An 11,625-nucleotide genomic window follows, 5' to 3' on the forward strand; every position below is an offset into this window, starting at 1 on the left:
TGGAATTAATTTAGTGATCAAAAGAAACTAATTAAATATGGACTCTTATGTATATATATGGAATGGGCCAAAGTTCATTTAGGATGGGCGAAGCTTGCATGCATAGTCCATGGAGTATTTAACCCATGGATCCTATGGAAATGAAAGGTCATGGGTATTAGGGTTTCCATGGATGTAACCCTAATCCACCATACTATATAAAGAGGTCTTTAGCACATGAAATGGCACTAGTGTATGTGAGAGAAAAGGGTGGCCGATTTCGTGACTGTTACATACTCTCTCAAAGTCTTCCATGTTGTTTTGGTGATTTGTGATTCCACTTGATGCATCTACATTATTGGTGCTAGGCTCTTGAAGAGCCAAGTAATCAACCACAAGAAAAGGTAAGTCATTCTTCTGGTTTTATATTACAAGTAGCCCATGATATGCTAGTTAGGATGACAACCTTGGAAAAATCATATTTGCATGTATAATAGAGAAAACATAGATCCAAGTTTTCTAGGGTTGCATGCACAACATAGGAGTGTTAGAATGCTCAAAACCCATCAGTGGTATCAGAGCTTAGGCTTGTTTTCATTAAACTTAATGAAAACTGCTTGGAAAAGTCGAAATTCTACTAACTGTTTAGTGGAATCACCGAGTCCATGGCGGGACTCGATGAGTCCAAGTGAAAATTCATCCTAATCATCGAGTAGGTTCATCCACTCGGTGAGTAATAGGCCTTGTGTGCATATTTTCGAGTTTTGTTGCTGGAAATGGACTAGAATCATTACCCTAAATTGTTTTAGACTTGTACAATATGTTTTTGATGTGGTAATGATTATGCTAATCCATTTTCAAAGGTCATTATCAAAGTTCATGTTTTATATATGTTTATGTGATTCTTGAAAATTGTTGATATGTATGTTCATGCTTATGAGTTTTGGAAGATCATAGGAATTATTTGCAAATTGTTTGTGAGTGTAATTCTTGATCTAAATGCCAATTAATGGACTCCATAACTTGTCCTCAAGTTATGGAATTCCAAAATTCTTTGCTTTAAAACCATTAAGACTCATAAGTTATAGAAATGAATGGTTTTCAATAGTTTCAGAACTTGCCCTCAAGTTTTGGAATTTGTAAAGTCTCACACACACTTTAATTCCAATCCCTAGAGTTTTAAAAGTTAAAATTCAACCCTTATACTATATAGTATTATAAGTTAATAAGATATATATATATATATATATATATATATATATATATATATGTGTGTGTGTGTGTGTGTGTGTGTGTATGTGTGTATAAGATCAAGTCAGTTTTACCGTTAGTAGGCCTCATTCACGAAGTCAGTCTATAAGGGGGTGTATGGTTGTTGCCTATAAAATGGCAACTGAATGGGTGTCCACTCTCACCCACCGCTTCCTTGACTGGTGGAGGGTCGTTAGCCGAACAGGTAGGACACGGACTATAATTCTCATTAAAAGTATACTGATGATGATAAAGTGACTAAACCTTTTATAAATTCCCATCTTAGTTACTTTAGGAAAATGTGAATTTGGGGTTAACCCATGAAATTACACTTTGTACCTTACCAAGTCATTGGTGGAGTGTGTGTGTTTAACCGGCACACTAACTTGGACTTGTAAGAGTGGAAAAGGGTAACTTAATGTTTATCATAGATCGGTGGAGTGTGTGTGGTTAACCGGCTCATCGATTAGGTGATAAACTTAAGGGTACCAAGTTAGTTTGCATGGTTATTCACAAAGTGTTTGTGATGCTCGACATCCCAATCACAAACTTGAGTGGGCACAATCGAGATTTAAACATGCCATTGAAAAGTACAATCAATCTCAAAAGAATCTAGGAGTTTCAATCCAATTATTACCTAATACCTATTTCGTTTTCATGGTGGAAATTGGTGAATTGTCATTTGGCTACCTTCAAATATTTTATAGCTTGGATTACGACATCCCTCTTCCAAGTTATAAAGTATTGTGTCGGGTCCCAGCCTTAATATTACATTTGGGTGTCTTATTAAGGACTATTTATCCAATCTAAATTTGTCTTTCTTCTTTTCAGATGTCTTCCAACAATGCTTCTGGCTCAAACCCTACCGACTCCTTCTCTTTCATGAACCTTTGTGGGAGAGAAATCTTTGATGGTTCAAACTTTAATGATTGGATCAGGAACATCAGGATGGTCACACGTTACGAGGACAAGGAATATGTCCTTCACAAGGAACTGAAGGAGATCGATGAGTCTGCTGTTACTCCAAAGGAAATCGCTGACTTTAGGGCTCATAGAGAGATGCTACCAAGGTAACATGTGTCATGTTGGCCACAATGACAGTTGAGCTCCAAAAGTCCTATGAGGACTTTTACCATTTTGAGATGCACATGGATCTAATGGATAGATACCATCAGAGTGCTCGTCATGAGAGGTATGAAATCATCTCTTCCATGATAACAACCCGAATGAAGGATGGTGAGTCCATCACGGGCCACTTGCAGAAAATTCAAAGGTTTGTGGACCGTTTGTTGAAGTTAAATGTGAACTTCCCTGAGGAGTTGGCTATTGACATCATATTGCACTCCTTACCTACTTGTTATGATCAGTTCCTAATGACCTATCATATGAACAAGGAGGAGTTCACACTCAGCAATCTTCAAGGACTTTTGAAGACCGCCGAAAGTGGTCTCAAAGGTAAACTGGTTGTTACCATTTCTACTCCTAACACTGCCCCTGTTCTGGTAATCGGTCAAGGTAAAGAGAAAAAGAGGAAGACCCCTCGAAGGATACCAAGGGAAAGTTCCTTGATGGCTCCTCTTCGAGTGGAACGAAAGGAGATTTTTCCACTCCCTTGTAACAGCCCGGAATCTCAGGTATTATTAAAATTATGTTTTTGGGGTGATTTAAGAGGGGACTCGGCGAGTTGGAGCCTAGACTCGCCGAGTAGGATCGCAGACTTGGTCGCGGGATCGCGACGGGACTCGACGAGTCTAGGTATGGACTCGGCGAGTCGACGCTGTTCAGCAGAAACCCTAACCGTTCAGTTTGAATCGTATATAACGCCTCTTAGGCCGTCATTTTCAGTCTTTTGGTCGATTGAAAAGAACCCTAATCGCTGTGGACGTCTGGAGCAGGAGAGAAAGCTTTTGGAACTTGGAAGAATTGGTTAGACAAGAAGAAGAAGAAATTGGTCAAAGGAATATCAAGGAGGATCGAGTCCTGAGGTTTGGGGGACACAGAGAGAACGTTCTCAGGTAATACTCGGATCAATTATGTTAGTTAATGTGCCTATGAACCTAGGGTTTATGAAAAACCCATTTAGTGATTAGATGGGTTATTATGTTATTACCCAAATGTTATACCCACAGTAAAGAGATGTTTAGACGTCCAGAGGGTCCCATGGTTGTATATCTTGGGACCATACGTAATTCAGGAAGCAGTTACTCGTCTGCATGGCATGGACTCGCCGAGTTGTTCTTCAGACTCGGCGAGTAGCTTGAAGATTTACTGGGACTCGCCGAGTTGTTCTTCAGACTCGGCGAGTGGAGTCGGGGTGGTCCCGCGATTCTTCCAGGAGTAACTCGTCGGGTCGATGAGGGTACTCGACGAGTAGATAAGGAATCTCAGAAAGTTGGAAGACGTCTAGACTCGCCGAGTCGCCATGGTACTCGCCGAGTCCGGTTGAGCTGACCGTTGACCGTTGACCAGAGTTGACCTAAGTCTGACTTCTTAGGGATAGTCACACTTAGAAGAGATAAGTATTAATGAGTTACGTAATGTTATAGGGAGGTTGTAGCTCGTCGGTTGTGCACGAGTCATTTCAGGAGTTGCTAGCTTTCAGCATATACGAGGTGAGTCTTCTCACTATACTGTACCCGGAAGGGTTTGACTGTGTGACCGGAAGGTCGAATATGTTATGTGATATGTATGCTATATGTGGTAAGTTAATTGTTATATGTGCTATGTATGATATGTGGGCCGGAAGGCAATATGTTATGGGCCGGAAGGCGATTATGTTATGGGCCGGAAGGCGTTGTATTGAGGACCGGAAGGTCAGGGCCTGGAAAGGCGTATCTGTGTAAGTGTATATTGGGGAACTCACTAAGCATTTATGCTTACAGTTGTTGTGTATGTATTTCAGGTACTAGCGAGGACCGTGGGAAGGCGCCGGCATGATCGATACACACTGAAGATTGTTTTATGATCTTGGGAGTTTGAATAATTGTATTGACCGAATAATTAAACTATTTATGCCTTGTTTTTAATGGAAACAATCATGTTTTAAAAATGAAAAATTTGTTTGAAAAATTCGAGTTGTTACAATTGGTATCAGAGCCTTGGTTTGAGGGATTCGGGTGCACCTTAGGGGGGTATCTGAACTCAAACCGAGGATTTGAGGAAGCTTTTCAAATAAAGGCATAACTTTTGTAAATGGTTTTGTGGTAAGCAAGAAAGAAGCAGTGTGTACGATCAGTCAGCGCCCGAACGGTAAAGATCCCCAAAATACCTTACACTATTATATGATATGAATTGTTATGCATGCTAGAAGACTAGGTATTCATGATAGGACTAGGGTGGCCTGATTTGTGATGCCTTAGTCTAGGGAAGTTGCCTATATGAGATGCTTTGCTAGTATGCGGGTAGATAGAGCGTATCAGAAGTAGAGTACTCACTATCTGGAGTTTGGGGAGGAGGACTTGGGATGAACATTGATGCGGTGTGGTCGGTAGTATTGGGCCCGTACTACCGAGGACACCGGGTCAGTGGGAGGCCCAAGTAAGAATCCCTGGATATCTGGGACTGAGTAGGGTTGCGTGACGAGTATGATTATACTCGGTAGAATCTCTGATAGTTTTATGTTGTATTTCAGAGATATCATGGTTAGACCGCAGCACGGGGCAAGTACGAGCGGTGTGAGTGACGAGGATATTCGTCAGATGATCCACGAGGAGGTGGCGGCGGCGATCCGGGCTGAGATCCCGGAGATGTTTGGGTCTATCAAGACCACCCTGATGGAGACGTTCGACGAGCGGTACGCCGCATTGACTGAGGCTGCAACCGCTGCAGCTACCGCAGCTGTGGCCGTTGCTAGGCCACAGGGGGGTGATTCATTGCTGTTCCGAGAGTTCAGCAACACGAAGCCACCAGAGTTCGATGGGACGCAGGATCCGATTGCTGCGATGAGGTGGATCGCAGATATAGAGGGGTGCTTCTACACTTGTTCATGCCCGGAGCACCTGAGGGTACGGTTCGCTTTGAACCAGCTCCGTCTGGGAGCCAAGGACTGGTGGAAGTTCGTGACGGCGAACTTCACTTTAGCAGAGACTGCGGCAGTGACATGGGAGGGGTTCACTACCATGTTCAGGGATGAGTACGTTCCCCCGGTGGAGCGGGAACGATTGGTTCAGGAGTTCTTAACCCTCAAGCAGGGTACTGATTCGGTGGCGGCGATCACGCGGAAGTTCCATGAGAGGGCGATGTTTTGCCCCGAGCTAGTGGCCACAGAGCAGGCTCGGATGAGCCGGTACTTAGGTGTTCTGAGGAGGGAGATCCGGGAGTTTGTGTCAAACTCCACTTACCATACTTTTACTGAGCTTCAGGCGAATGCCAGGAAGCGTGAGATCGAGTTAGAGACTCAGGCCAGGGAGGAGGCCGAGTCTCAGCAGGCAGACCGGCGACCGGCTCAGTCTCAGCCGGCAGCCAAGCGGATCAAGTCCGCCGATTCGAGGACGGGAGGTTCGAAGAACCGCACTTGCGTAAAGTGCGGTAAGGGTCACGATGGGGCGTGTCGAGCCGGTGCTTGCTACAAGTGTGGCAAGGAGGGACACATTGCTAGGGAGTGTCCCAAGGGATTTACGGTTTGCTTTCATTGCAACCAGACCGGCCATCGGAAGGCCGAGTGCCCTCAGCTTCGTCAGGGATCTGCACCTGTTGCCAGGACTACTGAGACTCGACCGGTGAAGGTCGAGGCCCCGAGGGCTCGTGGGAGAGCCTTTCAGCTGACTGCGGAGGAGGTCCGCGCTGCGCCCGATGTTGTGGCAGGTATGTTGTAATTCATGTATTTATTTTAATGTCAAGATGTTATGCTTATGTTATTATATGCGTAGGTACTTTCCTTGTGAACTCTGTGCCTGCCTTAGTGTTATTTGACTCGGGTGCGAGTAGGTCCTTTGTGTCCTTAGCCTTTAGTCAGCATATCGGTGTTAGTCGTGAGTCGTTGAGTCGACCTTTGAGAGTTTCTATAGCTGACGAGAAGGTGATTTGTGCTACGGAGGTTCTTCGGGGATGTGTACTAGAGATTTTCGGGATTGGATTCCCAATTGATCTGATTCCTATCGTGATGGGGGATGTCTGTGTCATCGTGGGCATGGACTGGCTGAGCCGGTTCGGCGCTGTCATCGACTGTGAGCGTCAGTTGGTGACTATACGAGACCCTAGAGGGGGAGTTCTTTCGGTGTACGGCGAGGGTACCCGTTCGGGATCAGCTTTTTGTTCGGCCGCTAGGGCGAGAAAGTGTCTACGGCAGGGCTGTAAAGGTTTTGTGGCGTATGTGATGGATACGCGGGAGGTTTCCGAGAAACCGAAGTCAGTTGAGGAAGTTCCGGTGGTGCGCGAATTTTCAGATGTCTTTCCCGAGGAGTTGCCGGGAGTACCGCCTGTGAGGCAAGTAGAGTTTAGTATTGATCTGGTTTCGGGGGCAGCACCTATTGCTAAAGTGCCCTATCGTCTTGCACCTCCAGAGATGCAAGAGTTGTCCTCGCAACTCCAGGAGTTGCTTGGGAAGGGATTCATTCGGCCGAGCAGCTCGCCATGGGGAGCACCTATTCTGTTCGTCAAAAAGAAGGATGGCTCACACCGGATGTGCATTGATTACCGGGAGTTGAACAAGCTAACGGTCAAGAACCGTTACCCGTTGCCGAGGATCGATGATTTATTCGATCAGTTGCAGGGAGCATCTTGGTTTTCCAAGATCGATCTGAGGTCAGGTTACCATCAGGTGAGAGTACGGGATGAAGACGTCCAGAAGACAGCGTTTAGGACGCGATATGGGCATTATGAGTTTGTGGTGATGCCTTTTGGACTCACCAATGCCCCGGCTGTGTTCATGGATCTCATGAACAGGGTATGCAGGCCGATGTTGGATCGGTCGGTGATCGTATTTATCGACGACATTCTGGTCTATTCGAGATCGAGAGAGCAGCATGAGGAGCATTTGAGGGAGGTCCTTGAGGTATTGAGGTCGGAGAAACTTTATGCAAAGTTCTCCAAATGTGAATTCTGGTTGCGGGAGGTCCAGTTTCTAGGACATGTGGTTAATCAGAAAGGGATATTGGTCGATCCGGCCAAGGTTGAGGCGGTGATGAGTTGGGAGGTGCCGAAGTCACCCTCTGAGATCAGAAGTTTCCTTGGGTTGGCAGGGTATTATCGGAGATTTATCAAGGATTTCTCCAAGATCGCTGTGCCACTCACCAGATTGACCCGGAAGGGTGTTACGTTCTCATGGGGGCCCGAGCAGCAGACCTCCTTTGAGACACTTCGCCAAAGATTGTGCGAAGCCCCGATATTAGCTCTTCCAGAAGGGATGGAAGATTTCGTGGTATATTGCGACGCATCGATTTCGGGATTGGGTGCAGTGTTGATGCAGAGGGGTCATGTGATAGCTTATGCGTCGAGGCAGCTGAAGCCTCATGAGGCGAGATATCCCACGCATGATTTAGAGTTGGGGGCAGTAGTGTTCGCTCTCAAGATTTGGCGTCACTACTTGTATGGGGTTCGATGTACGATATACACGGACCATAAGAGTTTGAAGTATTTGATGGATCAAACCAACCTAAATATGCGTCAGAGGAGGTGGTTGGATGTGGTCAAGGATTATGATTGTGAGATCCTGTACCACCCAGGCAAGGCTAATGTGGCAGCCGATGCATTGAGCCGCAGGGCGGAGAGCACTCCATTGCGAGATGTGTGCTTGAGACTGACCGTGATGACTCCTGTATTGGATGATATTCGTAGGGCACAGGCTGAGGCAGTGCGACCAGAAATGCAGAAGAAAGAGCGGGTTGTGGGGTTAATCTCAGAGTTTGTCAAGGATAGTCGACGCCTTATGACGTTTCAGGGTCGGATTTGGGTGCCGTTCGTGGGCGGTACGCGTATTACGTTGATGGAAGAGGCTCATAAATCGAAATTCTCGATCCATCCCGGTGCTACAAAGATGTATTTGGATTTAAGGAAGGAATATTGGTGGCCCTGTATGAAGAGGGACGTGGCATGGTTCGTTGAGAGGTGCTTGACCTGCCGTAGGGTTAAAGCTGAGCACCAGAGACCGCATGGCAAGTTACAGCCATTGGAGATCCCCGAGTGGAAGTGGGAACAGATCACTATGGATTTCATCACCAAATTGCCAAGGACTGCTAGGGGAGTAGACGCAATTTGGGTGATTGTGGATAGGTTGACGAAGAGTGCACACTTCCTTGCCATCAGTGAGAGTTCTTCAGCGGAAAAGTTAGCGGAGATATACGTGAAAGAGGTGGTATCTCGGCACGGAGTGCCGATCTCGATTGTGTCAGACCGCGATGTGCGCTTCACTTCCAGGTTCTGGAATAAATTCCATGAGGAGCTGGGTACTAAGTTGCATTTTAGTACCGCATACCATCCCCAGACATACGGTCAGAGCGAGCGGACAATTCAGACACTGGAGGACATGCTCCGAGCGTGTGTGTTAGACTTCGGGGGTAGTTGGGATGCGTATTTACCATTGGCGGAGTTTTCCTACAACAACAGCCATCATTCGAGCATTGGTATGCCGCCTTTCGAGCTGTTGTATGGTAGGAGGTGTCGGACTCCCATTTGCTGGGGAGAGGTGGGACAGAGAGTGATGGGCAGCACGGAGATCATACTCCAGACGACGGAGCAGATTCAACAAGTGAGACAAAGATTATTGACTGCCCAGAGCCGACAGAAGAGTTATGCAGACAGGCGCCGATCCGAGCTTGAATTTCAAGTCGGCGACTTCGTTCTCCTGAAGGTCTCTCCTTGGAAAGGAGTGATTCGATTCAGGAAGAGGGGCAAATTGGGGCCCCGGTATATTGGGCCATTTCGTGTGGTTGCAAGGGTAGGCCGGGTAGCCTATCGGTTGGAGTTGCCAGCGGAGTTGGGTCAGATCCATGACACTTTTCATGTATCGCAGTTGAGGAAGTGCATAGCCGATGAGTCGGCAGTGGTTCCATTGGAGGATATTCAGGTGGATGCGAGCCTGAATTACGCGGAGAGACCAGTGGCGATCAGGGATCGGAAGATCAAGGTTCTGAGGAACAAGGAAGTACCTCTGGTGTTGGTTCAATGGCAACACCGTAAGGGATCAGAAATGACTTGGGAACCGGAGCGCGAAATGCGGGAGCAGCATCCGGAACTATTTGCAGAGTGAGACTTCGAGGGCGAAGTCTAATCCAAGTGGGGGAGAGTTGTAACAGCCCGGAATCTCAGGTATTATTAAAATTATGTTTTTGGGGTGATTTAAGAGGGGACTCGGCGAGTTGGAGCCTAGACTCGCCGAGTAGGATCGCAGACTTGGTCGCGGGATCGCGACGGCACTCGACGAGTCCAGGTATGGACTCGGCGAGTCGACGCTGTTCAGCAGAAACCCTAACCGTTCAGTTTGAATCGTATATAACGCCTCTTAGGCCGTCATTTTCAGTCTTTTGGTCGATTGAGAAGAACCCTAATCGCTGTGGACGTCTGGAGCAGGAGAGAAAGCTTTTGGAACTTGGAAGAATTGGTTAGACAAGAAGAAGAAGAAATTGGTCAAAGGAATATCAAGGAGGATCGAGTCCTGAGGTTTGGGGGACACAGAGAGAACGTTCTCAGGTAATACTCGGATCAATTATGTTAGTTAATGTGCCTATGAACCTAGGGTTTATGAAAAACCCATTTAGTGATTAGATGGGTTATTATGTTATTACCCAAATGTTATACCCACAGTAAAGAGATGTTTAGACGTCCAGAGGGTCCCATGGTTGTATATCTTGGGACCATACGTAATTCAGGAAGCAGTTACTCGTCTGCATGGCATGGACTCGCCGAGTTGTTCTTCAGACTCGGCGAGTAGCTTGAAGATTTACTGGGACTCGCCGAGTTGTTCTTCAGACTCGGCGAGTGGAGTCGGGGTGGTCCCGCGATTCTTCCAGGAGTAACTCGTCGGGTCGATGAGGGTACTCGACGAGTAGATAAGGAATCTCAGAAAGTTGGAAGACGTCTAGACTCGTCGAGTCGCCATGGTACTCGCCGAGTCCGGTTGAGCTGACCGTTGACCGTTGACCAGAGTTGACCTAAGTCTGACTTCTTAGGGATAGTCACACTTAGAAGAGATAAGTATTAATGAGTTACGTAATGTTATAGGGAGGTTGTAGCTCGTCGGTTGTGCACGAGTCATTTCAGGAGTTGCTAGCTTTCAGCATATACGAGGTGAGTCTTCTCACTATACTGTACCCGGAAGGGTTTGACTGTGTGACCGGAAGGTCGAATATGTTATGTGATATGTATGCTATATGTGGTAAGTTAATTGTTATATGTGCTATGTATGATATGTGGGCCGGAAGGCAATATGTTATGGGCCGGAAGGCGATTATGTTATGGGCCGGAAGGCGTTGTATTGAGGACCGGAAGGTCAGGGCCTGGAAAGGCGTATCTGTGTAAGTGTATATTGGGGAACTCACTAAGCATTTATGCTTACAGTTGTTGTGTATGTATTTCAGGTACTAGCGAGGACCGTGGGAAGGCGCCGGCATGATCGATACACACTGAAGATTGTTTTATGATCTTGGGAGTTTGAATAATTGTATTGACCGAATAATTAAACTATTTATGCCTTGTTTTTAATGGAAACAATCATGTTTTAAAAATGAAAAATTTGTTTGAAAAATTCGAGTTGTTACATCCCTCTTCCAACCCAAAAGATGTTGAATGCTTCTATTCTCATGATAAGGGACACTGGAAACGAAACTGCCCCAAGTACCTACAAGATGTTAAGGATGGTAAGGTTAAACCTACCCATGCAGGTATTTACACTATATTGTCTTATAACTCACCACATACTACTTCTTGGGTTCTTGATACAGGTTGCAGTATTCATATATGTTCTGATTTGTAGGGCCTAAGAAGAAGTGAGGATGTGGAGCACGGAAAGATAAACTTGATCATGGGGAATAAGAAAGCTTCACCTGTCACAAAGATTGGAGTTTATTCTTTGTTGCTAAGTAGTGGGTTAATATTATATTTGAATAAATGTTGTTACTTGTCAGAAATGGCTAGAAATATTACTTCTTTTCACGGTTTGTACAAACAAGGATTTACTTTTTCATTTGATAATGAATGTGGTGGTATTAATGCTTTTTATAATAATGTTTTTTATTTTAAATCATTACCTTGTGATAGTGTATATGAAACTGTGTCGGTTGTAGACAACCTAGGAAATATTGTGTTGCATATAGATTCTTCCACTAGTTTGGACAAAGCATCCTTGTGGCATTGCTGTCTTGGACATGTTAACAAGAAGCCCATAGGCTAACTCCAAAGGGATGGAGTCTTGGAATCATTTGATTTAAAGTTGGATGATAGTTGCGAGTCTTTTTTGCTTTG

At 45.7% G+C, this 11,625-nt stretch overlaps 1 protein-coding gene across 1 annotated transcript; it reads left to right on the top strand.

Moving 5' to 3' along the window:
* Positions 1-5,158: 5,158 nt before the first annotated feature.
* Positions 5,159-10,792, top strand: LOC128131220 (uncharacterized). The gene is made up of 2 exons (XM_052768044.1): positions 5,159-6,033; positions 10,743-10,792. Exons 1-2 carry the CDS (start codon positions 5,172-5,174, stop codon positions 10,775-10,777), a joined length of 897 nt encoding a protein of 298 aa, XP_052624004.1. The 5' UTR covers positions 5,159-5,171; the 3' UTR covers positions 10,778-10,792.
* Positions 10,793-11,625: the final 833 nt, after the last annotated feature.

This window comes from Lactuca sativa, chromosome 1 (assembly GCF_002870075.4).
Source record: "Lactuca sativa cultivar Salinas chromosome 1, Lsat_Salinas_v11, whole genome shotgun sequence".
NCBI lineage: Eukaryota > Viridiplantae > Streptophyta > Magnoliopsida > Asterales > Asteraceae > Lactuca > Lactuca sativa.